We start from the raw sequence: 24,637 nt of genomic DNA on the forward strand, positions 1-24,637 counted from the left end.
ATCAGATGTGAAAATAACGGCAGTGAGACATGCCATCATGTAAACCCCAGCAAGATCATCCTTTCTAAATGAAGTAGGTGAGCTCTCCCCGCAAAATACAGCAACTTTCTGTTTGCACAGACCTGTCACTCACTGAACTGTATACTCATCAAAAAGCAAGGCAAGTCGGGCATGGTGGTGCATACCTTTAATCCCAGCACTCAGGAGGCAAAGGCAGGTGGAGCTCTGTGAATTTGAGGCCAGCCTGGTCTACATACATAGGGAGTTCCAGGCTACCCAGGGCTACATAGGGAGACCCAATCTCAAATAAAACAAAACAAAACAAAACAAAAAGGCAAGGCCAAGAGCAGCACAGTGGTGCCAGCTACTCGGGAAGCTGAGGGCAAGAGCATGACGTAAACTCAGGAGATTAAGGACAGCCTGGGCAACGCAGTGCAGTCCATCTCTGCATGGAAAATCACACAAAGAAAAAAGTAGGCAAACCCCATTTCTGTGTCCATACTTATATGTACTACGACATCTACTGAATGAAAGCAGACAGGTAAATAATCATAGCTGTGGTCCAGGTAGCACGTCCTCAAGTTCTGTCCCCAATGACTAACTTGTGAGAGTCCTAGACATGTATATTTCCCCTTGGCTTTAGGATTTAACCTGAGTAAGGCCTAAAGAAGGCAACACCAATGCCACCAGTCAGAGCTGAGGGATCAGAATATTCATCCGTTCATGTCACTAACAAAACTCTGTTCACAGGAGTAAAATTCAGATAATCTGCTGTATTTTTATTGTACTTTTAAAGAACACACAGGATCTAATTCATCATAGCATCAGACAGCCTGTTTATCAAAAACGTTTAATAATCACTGTTAAGTTTGAAATTTCTTGAACATTAAATAAGAGATTACAAGTGGCAATTTTGCTCTCAGGGCCAAAGTAAAAGAAAGTCCTCATTCTAGACACTGCCAGGCTTTTCCAGAGCCTAAGAGGAGCTTAGCATTACCAATCAGACTTTAATAGTTACAGGAAGTTGTGCTGGAGGCCAAGTTCTCAATAAAAGATAGCCAAGTCTACCCAACAACATTTAATACCTAGACTGCTCAACATTAAGACTGGTGGAACTGAAAATTTCCCTTGTAGCAAACTACTGCCAATTAAACCCACTGATCCAGATGACTGTGCCCATTCCTCTGACACAAAGTAAACATTACATGAAGTAATTCTTTCAGGCACAATCCTGAAAGTTACAGTCACTTAGAAAATCAGGCTCCATGAATCTGGAGTACAGGGCCAACACAAGGAAAACTTTCCTCAGGGTCTAGCAGGTGTGAAGGTATCATTTGGGCCACCAAAAAAAGGTCTCCCTTAGGTGTATTTCATGCAATGCCTGTACACAGCACATAGTGAAATAAAGTCTTGTTTCTCCCTAGGGATAGGACAGTGATTTCTGCAGTAAGAGTGGGGTCCTAGTAGGCACAGGCATGTTACACATCTTCATGAGACCATCTCCTCAAGCTCAGCCTGGGCTACACGGGCAAGACATTGCCTTAAAAAAAAAAAAAAATGCTAGTGTCCATCAAGTCAGTGCATAATTAACAGTAGCCTCACTGTGTAGTTTCAGGTAAGCGCTTTACATCTCTGAACCTAAATTTCCTCAAGCAGAAAAGGGCAAACTGATGGCACCCATGCCACAGCTCAGGGGTTTCAGCACCAATTTACCATGAATTTTCTTCCCGTATCAGTCCTCACAGAAAGCCTCTCAGGCAACAGGGTCAGGTAGATGGATGAGTGAATGCTAGGGACATACAGTAGAGAGGAGGCCTGGGCCTGAGGGCCAGGAAAACAGCTCTGGCTGTCACACTAACCCTGGTCTGTGCAACAAGCCGAGGATCAAGCTCCCTACCTTTGACCTGGAGGTACATACGCAGCAGAAGAAAGCAAAACATCAAATCTGCCCTAAAAACTGTCCTCAAAAAACAACAATAACAACAACAACAAACCACCACTGCTAACACTCTCTAAAGGGGCCTCTCACCTCTATGACAAGCACGGAGGGGTGAAGGGAAAAACAATGACAAATGGCTCATTTATTTGCTTTTAGGTCTTTTAGGACATATTTGTTCTACATACAGAGGAGCACATTTTATGTTAAAAAGTTTAGCCACTTTAAAAAATGCTACTAGTCTGTGACTGAGGTGCTTCTAAATTCTTGTAACTGGACTCAAAGATCTGCAGGTAGGTACTCAGATGAAAATATGACTGTCCTCTGGTGCACAGGTGTGGGAGTCTTGGTACACACTTCACCTTTACCTGTACTCATAAGCCTGCCAGGCCCGTTTCTCCATCTGGAAAGCAAAATCAGGTTCGTAGCATGAGTTAAAGGTAGCTGGCAGGCGCATGCTCTGGTGCTAACCCAACAAAGAAAGTGGGTTGATTTTTCCTTTCTCCTGTGAGGGTTAGGAGTGCTGGAAAAAATATTTCGTGCCCATATAATTGTTGAAATTGTTTATATAACATTCCAAAAATAGCCTTCACTGTTTTTAGCGCTTTTTCTTGGACAGTGTGCAACCTAGATTTTATAATATTAAGAAAGCTTGATCTTTCTCATCAATCTATAAAAAAAATGAAGATACTTTATATTTTTAATTCAGATGAGAAATACCAGACAACCACATTCTTTTAACAAAGCATTGGCAGAAAGCTGCAGATCATTTTTCACAGGAAGGTGAAAATAGGGGGAAGATGGCACAAGCAATTCCCATTTCTTTGCTTCTCATTCCATTACCTATCAGCACCACGGACTTAGTTTGTAGACAGGATACCTCTTCTACCTTGACAAAGAAGAAATGACTCATCACTCTGAACTACTTGGAAGGTACTTTTAGAAACACAGGGCTTTATTATTTATTTCAGAACCACAAAATCACTGCTTCCTCTTTTTCTTCCTGGGAAGAACTGCAAATGGTTCACGTTTCTCCCAGTCTCAAAGATTCTATAATTGAGACTGGAAGTTCTATTTGCACTTTAATTATAAAGTGTGGTCCTTAGTGACAGCATCTAGCTGTGGGTATACATGTATTATCTGATAGTGTTCTTTGAAGAAATTACATAATGGTTTAACTCTTAAACCTCGCCATTGTCCCTAATAATTTGTTGAAACCACAGCTATAACCCTCCAGTTTCTGCCAAGGAATTTATACTGGACTATCGCCCATGTTTCTAGACTTCCATCCAGTAATCACCCCTGTCCTCCACAACTTGGCCTGCTTCCATCATTCAACATGGTTCACCGCAGTCATTTTGAACCACAATGCCTTGAACTTATAATGTGAAGGCAAGTGTGAAGGAGACCCAAAGAAAAGAGTGAGAGCTAGATCTAAATGCCCATCCCCTTTCAAGTATGATATCCAGTAATCAAATGAGGGTACACAATTAGGCTTCTACAGTGAAGAGAGGAGGGAGAGAGATGGAGGAGGAAAGGAGGAGGACACAAGGAAGAGACATAGAGGAAAGGGGAAAAAAGGGATACGGGCAAGTTTAGATGCAGTGTGGAGTACAATATGTGTGTCTTATTTCTGAACCTAAGATGACCAGGCCGCTCTTCTTGTTACATCACTTACATTTGCACTGTGGTCTCAAGAAAAATGGACATGTTGGAGAGTGTTATTCCTAAGAAGAAGCAATCACTTATCATCAGAGTACAAGTCTGAAAAGTCTTTTGTGTTCCATGTGAACACTTTCTAGACCCTAATACTCAAGACTGTTCTTGGTTCTGAAACAGTGACAAGCAAGGTGAACGTATTTGTTTCCATTCCAGTAGATCATGCAAACTCCCCTCCTTTCTCTTCTTTTAAATCACAATGAGAATTATGACAGAAAAGATCACCCAGTGAGATCTCAGGCAGTATTATAAGATCAAAACCAAAATCCCTGAAGCTTGGATAGGATTTGGAGTTTTGTCAAAGTAGAGGCACACTGATGCTGGTATCCCACCTCCAATCACCTGCCAGCTCACTTACTATTCTGTACCTCTACTGCAACTGGAAAGAACTATTGAGCTTGTAACTGAACTGGCACAATACTAAGTGTTCAATAACAGGTCCTTTGAGCTACAGCCATGAAAAACTGAAGACTGTGACTGTACACTCACACCTATTCACACCAACTCACGCTGAAGGCTTATAATGGTTGCCCCCCTTTTTTAGTGTGTGTGGGGGTGAATAAAAGCTTTCATCTATAGCTCTCTACAGTTCTGCAGCCAAGTAGAGACACAGGGACCTTCTTTTCAAAGCCATGGGCTTCCTCTACAGCCTGTAAGAAGGAAATTAAAAAAAAATGTTTGAGCAGATAATGGCCCTCACTGATATCCTCAGACAGCACCTTAGGAACCAACATCTCAGGGCCCACTAGGCTGGAACCAAGCCTTTAACTCCTGCCGATTAGGCATTCTCCTATGAACCTGAGTGTTTTTGACTTACTCCTCAGTAAATGAATCCTCGATGCCAGATCCTTTCAAAACATACTCCTTTCCTTGCTCCCAAAGCACACTTGAAAACCAAAATGGAAGCCATGTTTATACATTTCCACTACAAGTAGTGACAGCTTTGGAAAGCACCCATTGTTCCAGGCACTTCAAGTTTCCACCACCTGAATCCAACTGACTTCTGATCTTTATAAGTCCCTAGTATTCTCCCGGAGTCCAAGTGTGAATACTGCCAGCAGTGTTCGTAACTCACTACTGAAACCTCAAACTCTGGCCCCACACAAAAGCCTCTCCATGTGCCTATCCAATACCTAAACCCATCTTCTGTACCCCTCTCAAGGATCTTGATGAATCAGGAGACTGACCTGCCAGTCTTTCCTACTCCAAAAGCCCAGAGCACTGCCCTATGGAGGCTCAGTATTAAGCCACATCATCATGGGTATGGCTATATACAGAAGGCATGCCACTAACACAGAAGAATTTGTGATCTAAGCTAATATGGGTGAATTTTCTTCCCCAATGTGTCAGATACAGAAATTTATGAATGTCAGGCAACATTCTGAAACAGCTGCTATGAGGTCCTAAAATGAACTTCTAGTCCTGGCCTACCCACTGTTTTTACACTATTTATACTCCTAAAGCCATCAGTTATGTCTAATACGGCTGATTATGAGGTCCAGCTTAATGGACTACAAACCCAATGATACTGGCAAGCAGCAAATAATACCATCGATCCCTGGCTTCACCTTATGGTGAATAAGACCAGGTACCATTTAGGTTCCTGAACGAAGAGAGACGTCACCTGCTCACTCTCCTTGCCTGACTTCATCACCAGAGCTGCTGCTCTCTCTCCCCTTCTCTCCCTGATTACACCCAGCACATTTTAATCTTATCTTTCTCCCACATGTCTCACATCCATCCGAGGATGTCTGGGGATGAGTTCATGCAACTACTCCCCTGTCCCCTCTAAGGACATTCCCCAAAGATCAAAGCAAACAAACAAGAGAAGATCATTATGCAACCAAAATCCAATCTATGAACAAGCCCTTTGAACACAGTATATACCTCTGGATGAACATTTGGTTTCCTTTGTACATTGAGTGGGTCCTTTGCTCCCATAACTGTCATCCTGGAAGGAGGTTGGTACCCTTGCCTTGTTCAGAAAACTACAGGGAAATAAGGATCTACGGGAAGTCTAGAATACTCAGGGGGACAGGGCTTTACTACATTTCAACAGATTCTGCCACAAGATACCTATTCATTTTTCCCTGTGTTGGGATTCAGAAGCCAAGGTGGCATGAGAATTATGATGCTGGCTCCTTGTCTATTATCATGAGAATTCCACACTGAGCAAATGACTTGAAAAGTATGGTTCTGAAACCTCAGCTTGCAGCAGAATCACCTGCATGGCTTGTTAAAACAAAAAGATTGCTGAGTCCAGAGTTTCTGATTTAGTATGTCTGGGATGGCTCTGAGAATCGACATTCCCAACATGTGTCTATGTGATGTTGGTACTGCTAGTCTAGGAACCACACTATGAGAACCACTATCTTAATATATCAGAATATGGCGGAAGCCTCCAGCATATCACAGTAGGTTACTCAAAAGAAACAAGTAAATTAATGTATCTCAGTTTTCAAGTCTTATGCAATGTCTCCAAACAGTACCATCTCTTCTTAAAAGTTCCTGCAGACTTCAAAATAAGTTAACTAGGGTCCAATGGAGACTAGAAAAAACAAGTGGGAGTTGGAAACTTTAAATAAACCACACGCAATTGTACAAAAGAAAGGCGAGGAGGAGATCCTAGTTAAATATAGCTTGTTAAGGAATGATGCCCTTGTCTTAGAAGCCAAGTGTAGTCTTAGATCCCAGCCCGACGCACTTTTCATCCAGTGCTTACATGGTGGCAAACTCTACCTTGTAATCTTCCCACAGAGAAGGGTAACAGGAGTCCAAGAGTCATTACTGAGTCAATGACTTCCACAAAGTCTCCTTTCTCTGAGACCATTTCTCTCAGTTCCCAACCCTAACTATATGTAATAACCGCCTGGGAAACTTAAAAACTACAGATACTCAGGTCTCACATCTGGATACTTGGACCTAACTGCTTTAAGATGGGATCTGGGCACTGGTGCTTTTTAGGCTCTCCGGGTGACTCTAAAACACAGATAGGGTGTGCCCTCATTTGCCAAACAACACTTCAAGAAACTATCAGGAAGGTTTTTTATAATAATGTGTACTTTTTTTTCAGAGGAGCTAATAATCAGAAACTAGAGGCAAAGGAGCTTGAACTTTTCACAAATTATCCAAGGGTTCAACCATGAAACTATGTGCCAAAAAAACAATAAAAATTTTCCCACAGCAAAATAATGTTTTTTTTAAGAGGAAGGAGATTAAGAAAGTGACTCTCAACTTAAGTTGAAATTATCCAGCAACTACTTTGACAAATGGGTTTTCAAAGTTGTAAAATCATGTGATACAACAAACAATAAAACCAAGATATTTTCATCTTGAGCAGCAAAGATGCACAAGATAACAAGCAGGAAGAAAAGTCTTTTGTAAGCTTTATGATTCTGCTTGAGGCAGAAAGACGTGCATAAAACAATTCAGTCACAAGAATAAGACACTGGGTCAATGGAAAGACAAAGACTTTGGGTGCAAATCAGGCTACAGTTATTCTGCACACATCAACAGGGAAAATCCTGGGAGCAAAGAGAGAAAATTCCCAGTGCAGCCAGGCATGGCAGCTCCTATCTGTAATCCCAACACTTGAAAAAATGAGGCAGGAGGTCTGCTGCCAAGTTTGAGGCCAGCCTGGTCTACAATTCCAATCCAGCCAGGCCTACAAAGGAAATCTTGCCTTCAAAACACCAAAAACAAACAAAATCCCAGGAATACTTCCACTGCATGGAAAGCTAAAATAGATTCACCAATTAATTTTATATTTGGTTATACAATGTAGACCTGGATTAAACTGTATCATCAAAGGAAGAATTGTTAATTTTTTTATTTAAAAATTCACTTGATTATTTTAAAGCCATTTCAGAAGACAACAGTTTTCACTAACATAAGATATCCTTCTTAATCTAATACATAGAGCCCCACTTACTCAGGATGGGTGCCCACAAGTTAACTGGAAGCAGTCTCTAATATTTATGAGATTAGTGGAATAAACCTCTCCTTTCCTGCCAAAGAACACCTACTAAACTGTGTCTACAGTTGAGAACCAAATTTTACCTTAGCAATTGATATGAAGGTTAAATGTGATAAAGTCTAAAATACAGCTGAAATCACTGAGCCTTTCCATCTTGAAATAAGGATCTTTCTTGGAAAGGGAGGAGACTAGGGGGGACTGATTTAGATAATTCAGTTCAACAGAGGACATGCACCCATTCAGACAGAAGGCTGTAAACTTATCTTTTACTGGACAGGGCTGGAGATAGAAGGCCTGATCTAGGACACTAATTTCAAGAAACAGTATACTAGCTCATCTAGGAAGTTATCTACCAGGCACTTAAGAGTCCAAGTGTGCTACAGCCAGCACACTACCAGCATCTGCTTTAACACAGCTTTAAAACAATCACCAGGTCCATGAAATTTTCATTAGTCAATTCTAGGCTTGCTTCTCAGGGTTATACAAATAATCTACCTGATCCAGTTGATCTTGTTTATTGTTGTTCTAAAGAAATCTACAAGAATGCTTGAACTCGGAGTTTCAATTTTTCCTTACAATTTTAAGCAAGATAATTTTTACTAGCCTGTGGACTATTTATTTGTACAACAGGTATATTGTTATATGGCACATAAACGCTGTCAGTGGCGCTATACTGAAAAGTAATTAGTAAATAGAGATGTATCCCTTTCTCGTGTTACCAAATGAACAAACTACTAGGGAAAAAGAAATGCACTCAGATGGAAAAGTATGAAAGGTGAAATTAGTCAGTTAACTTGGAAGCTGGCTAGGCACCCTAGAACACTACAAGGTAAAAGGTTAAAAGGTAAAAACTCTACAAGACCTATAGCTACACTGATTCTTGAAATTGGGTAGTGTTTTTGGTGTGAATATGTTCAAGGAATTTACCAGAATGAAAAGTTCAAAACAAAGTTGGGCGTGGTGGTACACACCTATAATCCCAGCAACTCAAGTGGCTGAGGAGGCAGAATCTCAAATTCAAGGTCAGTTTGGACTAGATCGTTAAGACCCTGTCATCAAAAAAACCAACAACAAAAAGTTCAAATGGAGACGCCTAGGAAAAAGTGTTTTTCTTTATAAAACTATTACAACATAGAAGAAAATTAACACTGAGCATTAAATAAACGAGTATTAAGTAAGCAAATATTAAGGAAGAGGAAAAACAAGAGCTAAGCAGGTAGCTTTAAACATCACAGCCCAAGATTTCCATGAAATGTGGAGCCAAGGCAATTATCTGAATAATCTGTAAGAAAAACATACCACTTTTAAGATCAATTATTAAAATACTTCAAGAAAAACAGCAGTTCTGAGATTGGAATTATCTGACTTAATACCTTAAAGTTGACACTTTTTTTTCCAATGCTGGGGCTGGCACCCAGAGTCTTGCAAATGCTAGGCAAGTGCCCCCACACTGCTGGGTTCCCACCATTCCATTTGATCATAATACCAGCTTCCAAGGAGACAGTCAACAAGCTCAACTGGATGTACTTTTATGCCCTCTTTAAAAGTCAAGTTTATACCCAGGGTTGTGCCCTCTTTTAAAAGGTTACCATGGGCACTGCTGCCTGTCATCTCAGTTGCCCCAGCCCTTCACCCCACCCTCTCTGCATGCTGGCTATTCAGCTATCAGGCAGAACCATCCCAACTGCTCACACTTATCAGAGGGGTTCAGTCTAGCCTCTGGACACTCTCCAGACACTACTTACCTATCTTTGCTGTGAAAGCCACAGTTCTACAGTTTTCTTCCAAAATATACAGAATAGCATGGGATACTTAGTGTTCTGCTAGCCATTCTATTAGCACTGTGGCCAATTAAAACTACCATTTTGGGACTTAATCATACGGAGTTTTACCTTGAAGACAAAGAAGTAGGCTCTTCAGCACAGACAAACACTAACCTGGCTGGCAATGTACATTATGCAATATTTTCTATCTCTGTCTTGGCAGCCTGCCTCTAAACCCACTAATAACTGCACTGCAAAGAGTCAACCACCTCAGAAAATATTTTTAATACTCTTAATTATGAAATCTGATTCAGCTGCCAAACTTCTGCCAGGAACTTGTAAAAAAATTTTTTCCCTGAAACCCACTTCTTGGGACTGCTGTCTCCATCTAACCTGTTGCAGAAGCACAGATAGATGTCCTGTGGTCCCAAGGCAGAAATTTCTCAGAGATAAAAGCCCAACCCAAAGGATGTCTATACATTTGCATCACTGCTTCATTTCTAAACAGTATACTCTGTATGTGACCCATATTAAACCATGAGGCAGTGGCCAAATGAATCAGGAACCCCGAAAGTTTCAAGTAAATGTCTCAAGTCCTCTTACTCTCCCACTAAAAGCCCAGGTACAGTCGGATTCCTGGAAGTTATCAGTCCAGACAAATATCCAGGGAGAGGCTAAATCATGGCCTACCTCCATGGGCACAGAGATACATGAGCTGCCCCAGTTAACCAGAGCTCCAGAAATAAGCATTCAAGACATAGTCTGTAGGATTAGGGTAAAGATCAGTGGTAATATATGTAAAAATGCACCTACAGCAGAAACTTTCTAAATGGTGGTCCTTTTATTACTGTGCCCCACCCACATCCAGGAGGCAGGAGAACATAAGAGAAAGGGTAAGAGCTGCAGAGTCACAGGCAGGGCTTGAATCCCAAACAAGTACTTTTGCCTCTACAAACCATTTCCTTGTCCTGGGATTTAATTACCTTGTGGAACTGATACCAAACATTAAAAAAGAAATGAAGCTGAGCAGCAGGTACACAGTAAGTGCTCAGAAAAATCACAGCTTCATTGCTTCCAAATAAGGTCACACTCTTGAGGTTCCAGGTGGACAGAATTTTGGAAAGATGATTCAACCCACTACAATTGCCAAATCAAAAACAAAACAAACAAAAAACAACCACCACAAAGGGAGAGCAAAATAGAGATGACAGACTATGATATTACAGAGTTATTAAAAAGTTCAAAGTTTTGCCAGGCATGGTAGCATATGCCTTTAATTCCAGCCACTTGGGAGGCAGAGGCAGGCAGATCTCTCGGGAGTTCTAGGCCAGTCTGGTCTACCCCCAAAAAAACAAAGCTCAAAGTTATAATCTCCACCAGAGCCATGACTACTAAATCTCTATTTGAAACAATGTTCTTGCCTTTTGCTCACAAGAATCTATGAAGGACTGGAAAATATCAAAAGTACCACAATCACAGAACATCCTACTGATCTTGACATGATCTACAGAAGTTTGATATTAGGGGCTAGAGAGATGGTTCAGCAGTTAAGAACACTGGTTGTTCTTACAGAAGACCTGGGTTTGAATCCCAGCACCCACATGGCAGCTAACAACTGTCTGTAACTCCAGTTCCAGCCTCTTCTGACCTCCGTGGGCACTGCATGACATGAGTGTACTTACCTACATGCAGGCAATACATGCATACACATAAAATAAAAATAGTAATATTTTTCTTTTAAAGTTTGATATTATTTATCTTTAAAAAAAAACAACCTTCTTTTGTGTATGTGTGTGGACATGTTATATATATACATGTGGTAACCAGAAGTCAACCTCATGTGTCACCTCTCATACACACAAAATAAAAATATAAAATATTTTTTTAAGTTTGCTATTATTTATCTTTAAAAAAAAAAAAACCCTCTTTTGTGTATGTGTGTGGATAATGTGTGTGGATATGTATGTATACACATGTGGTGACCAGAAGTCAACCTCATGTGTCACCTCTCAGGTCATCTACCTAGTTTTGTTTGTTTTTGTGAGGATTTTGTTTTATTTTTTGGGACATAGTCTCTCACTGGCCTAGGACTCACAAATTAAAACTAGGTTGGCTGGCCAGCAAGCTCCAGGGATCTTCCCATGTTCACTTCTCCAGCACTGGGATTATAAGCACCCACCACTGTACCAGCTTTTATGTATGGGAGAGGGGATATGTAGGCATGCACGCTCATGTACACATGTGAGGAGGCCCATGGAAGAAGTCAAATGTCTTCCTCTATGGCTCTCTACCTAGTCTTTGAGCCAAGGTCCATCACTGAACTGGAAACTTATGTTTTCAGCTAGGCTAGCCAGGGAGCTCTCTATCCTCCCCATAATACTAGGGTTTTGGGCACAGGCCTGGCTTTTTATGCAGCTGCTAGGGATCTGATCTCAGGTCCTCATGCTTGCACACTAAGCATTCTCACCCACTAAGTCATCTCCCTAGGCTGCCACACTGGCTTTTTTTTTTTTTGAAAACATAGGTTCTCAAGATCGAAGTCAGGCCCTCCTGTTTGCATAGCAAGCACTTTATGAACTAAGCCATCTCCCCAGCCCTTTAGTATAAATGAACATTTATATAAATCATGAGTTCCAGAGACACAAAAAAGCAAAAAGCAGTGGAAGGCACTTTGAGCTAAAAGCATTCTGTGGGGAGTAGCAGCATCTGTCTGAAATCCTAGCATTCAGTAGCTGAGGCAGGAAAATTCCAAATTCAAGGACACCCTGGGATACAAAATGTACATAAATAAATTCTCATTTAACTATTTGGGATAGGAAGTGATCATGGGTCTTAGAAGACCAAAGTTTTCTATCAAGTTACTTTTAGGTATTTTATCTCCATCTCAAATTATCCTTTTCAAATGATGACATTTACTCATGGAAATACTATACCTCAGAGTTCTTTTATTAATCAAGATATTCTTGCCTTATTGAAAAAATACTTGAGATCAGTTTAAAGACCAGTACACTCCCTCTGCTGGCTCAGAATTTAAAGTAAATTCTCAGTGGCTTCAGGATCTACATTACTATTTCAAAACAAGACATTTAAAACACAAGAATATGATGTGGATTCTCTCTCTGCAACGCCCCCCCCCGAGTCTTCAAAGAAGTAAATAATAAAATTCAAAACATACACTGGAAACTGTTAGGTACATCCCTGTGGACTGCATCACAGGCTCATTCCAGAGGGAAGCAAATGTCTGTAAGGCTGGGTTTGGGGAGAGGTCATCTCCTGCTTTGGTCTTGTCCCTGACAAATGTGCCACATGTCTTTCTTACTCTGTGCTCAGTTCTGCACTTCAGGAAAAGGGTGTATCTGGCAACCCAGGCAGGAGGAGTCCCTAGAAGATGAGCTGGCTTCTTCGCCATGGGCAATGACTCAAGCATAGCAGAACTGCTAGAAAGACTATGGCCAATCAGAGAAGTTAGTCTGTTTCATTTTGCAATGTTATCTCATAATAGTCACTGAGGCACTGAGAAGAAAAAAAGTATCTCAACATCAGAAGCCCAAATCAGCTCTTGAGAAGTGGAACACTAACAGTCTAGACCAGCCCAGGTTGCAACATCCTCCAGTCACATACCTGCACCCCACAGGAACAGTGACGGAGCCATCACAGCCCTCTACTGAGGCCTATTATTCAGCTTGTTTTCCCAATGGGGGAAACTAGGACACGGGGAAATAAAAGTAGTCTTATGATGAATACAATGTTTAAAGTTACTAAGACTCTCTGGCAGTGAAGGATTCAAAATTGGAGTCTTCTATAGATGTCACTTGCCTAACCACATATGCAGAAAACTAACTCAGAAAAGCTACAGGCTGGCCCTGAAGTGGTCTGTCATGTGAACTGCTTGCTATCTCTTCTTCCTTCACAAGTGACTTAACTTCCAAATCAATGGATAGAAAGCTTCAAGTGCATCTGAGGCTTGTTCCTCAAAATACAGAACATTACAAACAACTTCATTTCACTTAACAGCTTTGCTCCTGTGAGAAGAGGGTAGTCAATTTTTAGTTAATTCTTCAGTGTCTCTCTAGTGCTGTCCTTGTATGCCTGTATATAGACAGGTAAATCTGATTTCATCTTTGTCATTCTACCACATTCCTTTCCATTTCTGATATGAGCTCTAAGTAGCATCTGTGAAGTTTTCAGGGGCTTTTATAGTAAGAAACAAGACATTACAAGAAACCCCACATTTACACATATCAACATCAACGCCAGAAGGACCAAGGCTGCTGACACCTTCACACATTCAAGTACCCAGTGACTCTACTGGTTCAATCCTGGGTTGCAGCCACTTTCTGTATCCAGAATCCCAGAACAAGGCTGTCCTCATGGGCCGTGGCTACAATGATCCAAAAAGCAGCTCCAAATAACCAAACATGCATTTGCCTGGTCTTAAACCATGCATGAGAATGAATATGAGAGTCATAGATATAAGGAATCAGACAGGAGTTATGGCATGAGCTGGGTAGGGTACACACGTAGGGTACACACTAAGACATTTTCAACAAGGTGAGCTAAGACTGCTGATGGAGAATGCAAAAAAGAAACAACGAGTTCTGTGAGAGTTGGCCTAGAGGAGGGAGGAGGAGCGGAGGAGAGCAAATGAAATAAGAGCTTGAAGAACTGGAAGAGAACTGCACTGATAGGCACAGCTCTGAAACCACAATGGCTAGCAGCAGACACTCTAGACAGCGGTGCCTTTGGCTCATTTGTACACACTCTTAACTGCACCCCAGCAAGCTGGGAGGCCTGAGCCAGTCACTCTTGTGCTCCTGGCCTAAGACTTCACCAGAAAATGAAGGAGACAATTTTTAAGACTTCTTCTAGTTCTGAATTTAGTTAAGAGCAGTACAGATGAGTCAGCTCTATCAAGGTTCCACATCCCCCAGAGGACTGCCTCCCTGTACCAAACCTCAGCACACAAAACTCAAGATCTCACGTGTGTGCAGGGCTGCAGGTAGGCTCTAACCCAGGTAGACTTGGAAAAATTGTCAGCCAAACAGACCCAAATGATAGAAGCCCCCTATGCTATGAGGCTTTGCATCTCCTCAGCAGGCTTAGAGTGATCTGCAGAGAGCTAATTTAAAGGTCAGTTTCCAAGTCATGTGCAATGCCTACTTTGCCATTGGCCAGTAGTAACCTCTCAGCAGAGGTGAGGCACTGAAAGCAGAAGTACAGATGTGAAAAGGGCAAAGTTCACAGAGCAGAGCCCTCATGTCAGTCGCCTATCTCCTCCCTCTAGAACAACAATTTCTGTGGTTTATGCAACCATCATATCCCTGGAGTTGAGCAGAATGCCCCACGTACAATATGCCTCTAGTAAACATGTGTCGAATGAAATGGGATGTAATGGAAATGGGTACAAAGGCTTTTCATTCTGCCACCTTCTAGTCACTTACTACATACCAGCTGTGCCATCAGTGGATACTAACCCACCTTTATATGTCTCCATATATGTTCTCTAGTTCCATCTATAGCAGCAAAAAGGTAAACTGGTTCCTCAAATTGTGGTGCATAAAAGGAAAGAAATGAAGAATCAATAATAGGATTGAGTTGGTTCTCCAACGCAAGGTAAGGAGGTAGTAAACAAAAGAAATTCCATTTTCTCTCCTGCTCTAGACTCTAGAACCCGAGGCACTGGCAATGGGTCACCAAAGGGCAAAGCCCTAATGGTCTTATCTTTGCATTCTCATCAAGAGGTTTGGGTGGATGATACCTGCTGGTGGGTTTTGTTTTGTTTTTTTCCAGTTTGAGTAAATGACTTTAGTAGATAAAGTCTCTTCATTAATTTTCCAAATAAATACATCTGGTAGGTTTTAAGTACAAATCACAAGCAGAGTACTAAGAAGTTTATATTCAAGATGTTCTTCTATGGTGTCATTTTCTTAAAATAGAATCCAACTAAAAATCTCCTAAAAATAAGCATGCTATCATTTCAGAGGAGATAAACACATAAAAACACACACTTAGCTTCTTTTTTGAAAAGTCTGTTACATAGGGCTCAAAGATCAAAGTCTAAAAGGTCCAATTTCTTCACTTCATTGGTCAATGACACAGCTTTGAAAAAGAGGAAAAACAGTCCCCCAATGCACTGCTGCTGTAGAAAGAGGAAGTATGTTAGTTGAGAATCACTGACAGAGACAGCACAGCCAAAGGAAATTACAAAACAACATTTTGGCAACAAGGGCCAAGCAGACAGATTCTTCACACAAAACTATAACTTGGTCTTTTGAAAGGTGACAGATCAAAATTATAAACCAGCATGGAATTTTTGGCCCTTTGGCAATTTAAAACTTAACTTTAAAACAAAAGTTTCAAATAAAATAGCTTTTTTTTTCTTTCAGTGTTTTTGAGTCAGGGTCTCCCTGTAGCCCTGGCTGACCTGAAACTCACTATGGAGACCAAGCTAGCCTTAAAAATAGCATTTTTTTTTAAAGCTGGGTTGGTGGCACATGCCTCTAACCCCACCACTCGGGAGGCAGAGGCAGACAGATATCTTTGAGTTCCAGACCAGCCTGGTCTACACAGTGAGTTCCAGGCCAGCTGGGGCTACAGGGAGACCCTGTCTCAAAACAATCAAAGACAAAGAAGCACCACCCTGTACTACACAAAGCATTACTCTTAATACAATGTGTTGAACTGGGTGCATTCATCCAAAGAATAAGAGTAAATACACAAATCATCATGGCAGGTCATCTTTTTTTTTTTTTACCTTGGCAACAAGCCAGAAGGCACTCTCTCTCAACATGAAAAAGGCTTACACTCAAAGGCTTGCCCTCTGTCACGGCAGTAGCAGGTCTTTACACAGTACCCCACAGACACCTGCTGCGCCTTATATGATCCTGCCCTAACCCATGAAAAATATATGTAAGTGTGGGGATCTGGACATGGAGTGATAAGTAGGCCTTCTTGGTAAACCCGAGTCCTTAGGGATCTCCCCAAGGCCAGGGGAACTGAGAGAACTCACTAGTTCAACTATGGGTGCACTGTAAGTAAACTTAATCTGAATAAAGGAAATGTAACCTTTTCCCCACATAACCACATCTGATTGTTCATTTCTACTTTAATGGCTAGGGTAAGGGAGCCTGTGAGATACCATCATCCTCCCTGGCCCAGTGTGCATCTGACAACTGTTCCTTGACCAAGGACTTCCTCTTTTGTTAAAATGCAATTCTTGCCACTTTGTACTTCCTAAGCAACCACACTGACACTGTGCAGCTACCTAAATATGACACAGACTCTTGGCCTCCATTCTTCTGTGTGTCTTTCTGATGCTGAAATAACCACCAAGGTGTTTTTAGACTTGCTTTTCAGGAAAGTAAATGATTTTTTTAAAAAGATCAACTTAAATAAAATAGTATGACAAAGAATAAAGACCTCTAGAACTATAGCTACTAATTAACTTTGTACTAACTAGCTGTGTGATCTTAGAAGACTTTAATCTCTTGAAATATCAGGTGTTTCACTAAAAAAAAATTAAGATTGAACTACATCAAGAAACTTCATCCCAGCTATACATTAAGATCACCTGAGAAACTAAAACAACAAAATTGATGAGTCATCAATTAGCTGGACATGAGTCCAGTTAGTTAAAGCAGATTCTCTGAGTGCTAGTTATTTTTCTATTCTCAGGCAGATTCTAAAATTCAACCAGCACTGAAAACAACTGATCTAAATTCTAATTCCAAAGGCTTTGTTTCTAATTCTTTCATTCTGTAATCTTACAGATATAATTTTGGTTATAAGGCCTTATAACGTAATAGACCAAAAATTCACAAAAGAAATATGGCTTAGACCCTGCAAACTTACCCTGAATGCAAATGTCTAGAAGCTAACCTGAATTTCAGACATTTCTAGAAGCTAAAAATCCTAAAGTATAACTCAGAATTAAAGTATAGTTAAAATACAGACATGTTCCCAAAATGATAGAAACCAGTTCCTTACCTTGGCTGCACGGAAGTGGGTCTCAATTAGCTCCTGACCTCTTTTACCTTTTTATCCACTCCCTCTAAACCACCAAACTAAAAAAGGCTGGCGACCAGACATAACAGTATGTGAAACAAGCCTAGGTTTCAAGTAACCTTCTCCCGATCGTTAAAGATTTGAAAGTTCCTACAAGGCTACATCTTTTGATGTAGGTCATCATACAAAAAACCTTGACTAGGTTGGGTATGGTGGTGCACACCTTTAATCCCAGCACTGGGGAGGCAGAGGCAGGCAGATCTCTGTGAGTTCCAGGCCAGCCTGGTCTACACAGTGAGTTCTAGGCCAACCCTATTAAAACCTGTTTAAGTAAAAATAAATGTATGCTCTGAACTAAATATACTAAGCCTTGAGATACTCGATTGGCAATATTTTATAAGGCTTTAGTTGAAGAAAAATGAGATAGCAGGGAAAGAAAAAACATGAGACAAAAAGTTCTGATGTAAAACTACATGATTAGATCCCTGCATCTCTACTGCAATGCTGAGAAGCTCTATAAAAATATGGATCAATCTCAACGTATTTACTTTTGATAATCACTTCTGAAGTAACTCTTAAAAAAAAACTTATTGAGCGCCGAGTGTGGTGGCGAAGGCCTTTAATTCCAGCACTTGGAAGGCAGGCTGATCTCTGTGAGTTCAAGGCCAGCCTGGTCTACAGTGAGTTCCAGACCAGCTGGGGCTGTAAGGAGATCGGTCTCAAAAAGACCCCAAGAGGGCTGGAGTGATGACTCAGCAGTTAAGTGGACTGACTGCTCTTGCAGAGGACCTGGGTTCAATTCCCAGCATCCACAGGGCTGCTAACAATCCCCCATAACTCCAGTTCCAGGGGATCTGACGCCCTCTCTTCTGACCTCTGTGGGCGCTGCATGACACGAGTGCACCTACCTACATGCAGGCAATACACTCATACACAGGAAATGAAAATTTAAAAAAAGTTTAAACTTACTGAACTGATATTATCTTTATAAACAAACAGCAAGAAATGCTACTTGTAGAATTACATTATTTTTGTAATCTTAAAAATCAGAGGAAAAGGAGGCCAGTAAAATAGCTCAATGGGTAAAGGTGCTTGCTAACAAGCCTGATGACCTGAATTCCATACCCAGGGCCCAAATGGTAGAAGGAGAGAACCAACTCCTGAAAGCTGTCTGACCTACACACACCTACACACACACACACATACACGCACGCACACTCACAAATAAATGTAGAAAAAGTTTTTTTTACATCATAGGAAAAGTTTTCTTTCTATGTTAACTTCTTAAGTTAGGTAACTAATAGATTCCCTGTATCAAATTCAAACTTGTAGGATGTAACAAGTATGAAATTTTTGAAAAATCTTCCAAATTCCCAAATTGATTTTCTCAGATTCTACATGCTCCCTCCTTCCAGACACTGCACGATGACAATAACCCTTGCCATCAACTTCAAAACCTAGTTTTTAAAGCTGCCACATTAGCAACACTTTCAGAGCCTTTATAACTTTCTCACACATGTGGCATTCCTTTGGAACTCAAAATCAGGTCAAATATAAGATTCATAATGTCCAGTTGTATGAACTGAAATGAGACTTGAAGAATGGTATCAAAGCATGTGTTTTGCTTTTAAACCATCTAAACAAGGTCTTTTCAATACTAGGCACTTTTTTCTAAGGCGCTTTATGTGCAAGGCTTTTCTAAAAGCAAATAAAAACGTTCCCTAAACCCTTTACTTTTTTCATATATACACACACCCTTTTCCCTTGCTTCATTTCAGTTCTCCAGATACTGAACTGTTCTTATTTTATACACTTAAGAAACCTAGAACCCAGGAAGATTCAGAGCTCCCAGTGAAAACAAAGGAAGGGACAAAAGAAAGAAGCAACTACTACTTTACTTTTAAAAAAGGTAAACTGTAAGTAGGAGCAACTGACAAGTGACTGTAACTCCAGGGATGATGTAGGACTCTTCTGCCTGAATCCAGCATATTCCTATCTTAGGAAAAGGGACCAAGGAGGCGGCCAGGAAGAAGTCTACAGGAGAACAGGATGCCCAACTACAGAAAGTCATTTCCTCACCTCTCCCTACCACATGTCCAATGCCCCAAGGGACTGAAAAGGAACAGAAGAGGGTCTCTCCTCAGATTCATTTGTAGGTAGAGGTCATTAAGGCCCATCCCTGTTCTCAATCCTCCCTTCCAACCACTTAGGTCAAGTGCAGGCAGGCCCAAGTCTCCAAGATGTCACACTTGCCTCAAATAGTTCCAACAGCCCTAGGCCAGGGCCCTAGTCCACCTTCAGGTGACAAGCCTGGCCCATTCCAGGCCCCAGGACACTTCAGAGGCTACCTGGTAGCAAGCTTACTGGAGCTACATCTTGGAGGAACAAGGGTGCCTGCACAGGAAAGGAAGCCGACCAGGAAAAGGTTTGAGATCCTTGCTTTTTCTAACGGGATCGACGGCCACAAGTTGGACCCAAGGATTCTCATTCAAGTCATATACCATGCTCCTGCGACAAACTTGAACCTACACAGCTGGCCTCCCATCCTGTGGTCACAGAGTCCCAAATACTCCCCGCCACCTCCAGTGTTCTCGCTGCACCCCAGTACAGTTAACTCTATTCTCTTTATTCCAGTTGGCCACAGACCTACCTCCTTCTCGGCAGTCGCTGTCGGGGGTAACCCAGCCAATGCTAATGTTCCTCTGGCCTCCCCGTCCCTTGCCAACAGTCTCCTAGCTTGGTCATGCCCAAGGCATGCCCTCTTTCCACATTCAGGCCGTCCCCAGACTTCCCTCTGCCAGAGGTGAAAGAGAAGTCCCCAAAGCCTCCCAGCCAACGCTCCCTGGCCAACCCAATCCCCGCGCCCGCAGACGCAGCCACGCTCGACGCGCTCGCTCCAAGGCCCGCCTGGCGCAGCGCAGGAGGCCTGACAGGTCGGGCAGCCAGCCCCAGGTGGGTACGTACGCACCTTCCAGCCGGCAGAGCTGTTGCTGTCACCCTTATCCTTGAAGTAGGGCACACAGCGCACCATCCACTCGTAGATCTGGGAGAGAGTAAGCCGTTTGTCCGGGGAGCTCTCGATGGCGCGGGTGATCAGGTCGGCGTACGACAGGTTCCCCCACGCGTTCCGCCGCGAGGAGCATTTCCTCGGCTGCCCGGAGCCCCCGGCCGCCCCTGGCGGCGGTGCTGGCAGTGGCTGCTGAGGCTGTAGCGGCGTCTGCATGCCCCCGCTCAGCGCGCCGGTGGCGGGAGCTGGCCCGGACCCGAGGTCCTGCCCTCCGGGAGCCAGCAGCCGGGCCGAGTCCTCCAGGAGCAGCCCGGAGCCCAGCGAGCCGCTCCCGCCGCCACCGATTGCCATGGTCGAGCTGACTCGGCCGCTGTCCTCGTCGTCTTCGTCGTCGTCCTCCTCGGGGATCATAGAGTCGGCGGCCGTCTCCCCCGAGGGCTTGGCCGGGCTCGCCTGGAGCTCCGGCCTCTGCAAGGGCCACGTACAAGAGCGCGGCCGGCTCTGAGGCTCGAACTCCGGGTCCAGCTCCACTTCGAGCGGAGAGAGCGGGACCGGGGAGGCGGGTGCCTCTGCCATCTTCGCCGCCAGCCCGCGGCTCGGGCTCTTCCACTCTCCTCTGGCGCCCGGGCGGGGTGCGGCGGGGGAGGGAATGGGGCGCCGCGAAGGCTCGGGCTCCGGGGCGCCGCTGCCGCCGCTGCCTGGAGAAGCGCTAACAGAGAGGAGAGTTGGTTATCCCGGTCGGGAGGCCAGTCCTCGCGACTCGCCGCCGCCTCCCAGGAACGGGCAGACCTGGGGACGTGCGTCCCGCGAAACCTGGCTCCGCAGACGCCGCCCCCTGGCCAGGCCGCCGGGGAGACGCGAGCGAATCGACAGGCGCGCGGGGCAGCCCCCTCCCCCGCTCGCTCTGCAGGTCCCTCCCGGGCTCGGTGGCGGGGCGGGGAGGACGGGGGAGGGGCGGCCGCGCCTTTAAAGTGGGCAGCGGCCCGCGCGGGGGCAGCCCCGCCGCCGTCCGAGGGTGGGCGTGCGTTTGTTTACGTTGCGCTCCGGGCCGCTCCAGCGCCTCCCGAGTCCGGGCACTTCTCCTCTTCCCCAGCCCAGCCGCCTGCGCGACCCCCGCTGCACACCCCTCCCAGCGCAGCGGCCCGAAACCGGGGCTGCCAGCTCCCTCCGTCCCCTCTCCACCCGAGGACCAGCAAGGGGTCCGCGCGGAGAGCGGCCCTGCTCATTTCCAACTAGGGAGAAGGGACCAGCACTATACACCGAGCGTCCAGTCCCGCAGGAGCGGCCACTTCAGGGCTCGGTGCTGGGTCTTCTGGGTGCCCTCCGCCCCGTTCCCAGCCAGGCACGGGGCGGGGGGGGGGGGGGGGAGGAAACAAGTGGAAACATAAATCTTCCAACAGGTCGGGAAGCGCCGAATCTCCCGGGCTGCCAGCTAGCCCGGACCTGCACGTTCATCACACCTCCTCGCTGCTGCCATCTTGACAGTTTCCCCCTTCCCTCAAGTCCTCTCCAAACACTAGCGAGAGAGAAGGGGAGCACACCGAGTCACAGGGAGGGGAAGGGAAGCGCCTGGCCCAGCTCGGAAACAGATCCGGAGTCACTGGGAAGGCGGCCGCCCCGCTGCACCGCTCTGGCGCCTACCTCGGTTCCTTTCCCTTCAGGGACGAGGCGGGGGTGCGCACGATCCCGCACGGGCCCGGGGCACGGCGACGAGGGGGCGCTCGGGCCGTAGCCCGCGCGAGGAACCGCCTGTCAGCTCGCGCGCCGCCACCTTCCACATTCCTCCTCCCTACCACGAGCAGGGCGGCCGCGGCAGCAGCACAAAGTTATAGACACACGCAAGGAGCCTCAACCTAAGCTGACGGCGGGCGGGCGGGCGGATCCCCGCCCAGGGGGAGGGCTGGGGCGGGCGCTGGGGTTCTGCCGTGCGTGCGTGTGGGAGTGCGCGTGTGTGCTTGCTTGCGCCTGCGCGGCCCGACTCCCCCCCCCCAACCCCGCGCGGAGGGGGCGTGGCGAGCGCGCGCAGCTGGCCGGGGCTCTGTGGGCCTCGAGGGCTCTGTGGGCCTCGGTGGCTCTGTCCCAAGAATCTCAATGGCCACCGAGCGCGGCGCTGGCCCGCGAAGGGTGGAGAGGGAAGAGCGCAGAGCCAGGAATTGGAACGCAGTCGCCTGGCCTTCCCTGCTCTAGGCGGGCGCTGCACATTAGGGGGTCCCAGCCGGCGCGCTCGCCAGACAGTGGGGGACCGCGGCCTGACCTCCGTTCTTGCCTTATGGGGGTCCCCGGCCTGTGCGCCTGCCTGACGTCAGGCGGCCCCAAACTGCGAGCTCGCACTCCGAGCTCGGAGCCCGCCCCAGTATCCGGTTCCCCATTAGAACCTGACACCGAGATAAGATGGTGACCGTAAATGACAAGGGTTACCTCGGCGTGGAAACACGGACCCTCCAAGATAGTGGTGCCTGCAGGACTTCGATAAGCCGAGGCCCTCAGATCGGATCATCACCGGAAGGTGTGTCCTGGGGCCCTTACCTGAACGCTCCATCACAATCGTGAGATTCGTGGATTTCCCGGCAAACGGGAGCGTGTAAGTGGAAGAAAAGCGCTTTAGGTCCCAATCCTAAACGGGAAAGCAGAATCCTAACAACTTAGAGTGAGTTTTACTTCCATTGTAAAGCAGAGAAGCTAACTGCATGTTTGACTTTTTAAAGAAAAGATGAGCTTTTGAACTTAAAATAGCATTTTCACGTGTCATCCACTCACGATCCATGCCCCTAAATCCCTCATTTGTGTTTTAACGTACCACAGTAGACATGCACCCCAAAAGTCTACCCACTCTAGTTCAGAGATATCTTTTTAAACAACATCCTTCTAAGTCCCTGCAGATAAAGTCTGGAAGTAGGCTCCGCAAACTCAGACCCTCGGAGGAGCCTCTGCTGGAGTCCGCCCACCGCGGGACTCCGGCTTCCAGGTTTTGCATTCCACCCATCACACAAGTGACGCGCCACCCCGCCCCTGCACCAAGCTAGTTCGACGCGTACAAACAGATGATGTCATTGTCTCCACACGCGCGTGACCCCGGAGCTCTGCGCCGCGTCGCCATTCGCTGCGCGGCTTACTCGTCAAGCCACGCCGTGCGCTGACTGGCCGTAGCCACGAGTCTCCGGGCCCTCGACGCCCCTCTCCAGTCCTCGCCTCCGCCCCCAGCAAATAATAAACAATCGAGTAAAACTGGCAGGCAGGAGGGGCAGAGGAGAGAGACGGCACCCGCCAAGACTGCCCTCCTCTGCGCGCTGACGGCGTGAGGACTGATGGGGGACGTGAGGGCCGAGGGACGGGGCTGCGCGCGGACCTGGGCGGCGGGCGCAGCGGGCTGCGGAGTAAACTTGGGGTGTGTGCGGCGGGCGTTAGGGCCTGGGAGAGTCGGCGGGCCGGGGGCGGGGACTGGCAGCGCGTGAGCCGAGCGGGCCGCGTCTACACGTGCGGGGGGAGGGCGGGGGCGCGCTGCGGAGCGCTCGGGCTGTGCGCGGCCCCGATGCCGCGCGCGCTTGTTTACCAGTGCACGTGGTTGTTATTTTTAAATGGAATGTGGGGCTGGCGGTGCTGTGGCTCGGCTGACGCGTGGGGCCGCCCGCGTTGGCGGAGGAACGCGGTGAGAGGCTGAGCCGCGGCCTCCCCGGGCGCCGTCTCCGGGCAGCCTGGCTAGCCTTGCGTAACCCGAGGGGGCCCCGGGATTTGGACTGTGAGTTTCGAACCCTGCCCTGGCGTCAGGGAGGGGACGGGCGCCTGCCGCTCCGACTCCTGCTTTCGCTTGGAGCAAAGCGGCTGCCCCAGGCAGTGTCCCACGTAAGGCCGATGCGCACACCTTGACCGCAAGATGGACTCTGAGCACGCTGCTTTCCACTCGAATGTTCCCAGTCCGTTTGTGCAGGTTTGGGGCTTCCCGCTCTGCCCACGTGAACAGATAAATGCACTTCTGCCACCTCAGGTTTGGAAATCGCAGTCTGCTTCCAAGGGTTGTTAGACCTCCTGAGAGATCGATCCTTCCTGTCTTTGTGGACCGTCTCCACTGAGAAGCCCCAAACGTGGTTTTGATTTCCAGCCAGGCAGCGTGGACGGTGACGTAGTGCCCGTGCCCCGAATGTGGAGGGTGTGAGAGGGAGGCTGATATACTGCGTCTGGGGATCTGCTTTACATCCAGATCCAGAAAGCTAGCTCACCCAAGGCTTTGCACAACG

At 45.9% G+C, this 24,637-nt stretch overlaps 1 protein-coding gene across 1 annotated transcript in view; it reads right to left on the reverse strand.

Annotated features, from left to right (window-relative positions):
- Positions 1–22,268, reverse strand: part of Foxo3 (forkhead box O3) — a 114,265-nt gene extending 91,997 nt beyond the window's left edge. Inside the window, exons 1-2 of the mRNA XM_008852443.3 lie at positions 22,047–22,268; positions 20,367–21,114 (exon numbers count right to left, since the gene is read on the reverse strand). Coding sequence (XP_008850665.1) covers positions 20,367–20,981 — 615 coding nt within the window. The 5' untranslated portion in view covers positions 20,982–21,114; positions 22,047–22,268. The remainder of the gene's footprint in view (positions 1–20,366; positions 21,115–22,046) is intronic.
- Between the last annotated feature and the right edge of the window lie 2,369 nt (positions 22,269–24,637).

The sequence above is a fragment of the Nannospalax galili genome, unplaced genomic scaffold (assembly GCF_000622305.1).
Source record: "Nannospalax galili isolate Female #2095 unplaced genomic scaffold, S.galili_v1.0 scaffold646, whole genome shotgun sequence".
Taxonomy (NCBI): domain Eukaryota; kingdom Metazoa; phylum Chordata; class Mammalia; order Rodentia; family Spalacidae; genus Nannospalax; species Nannospalax galili.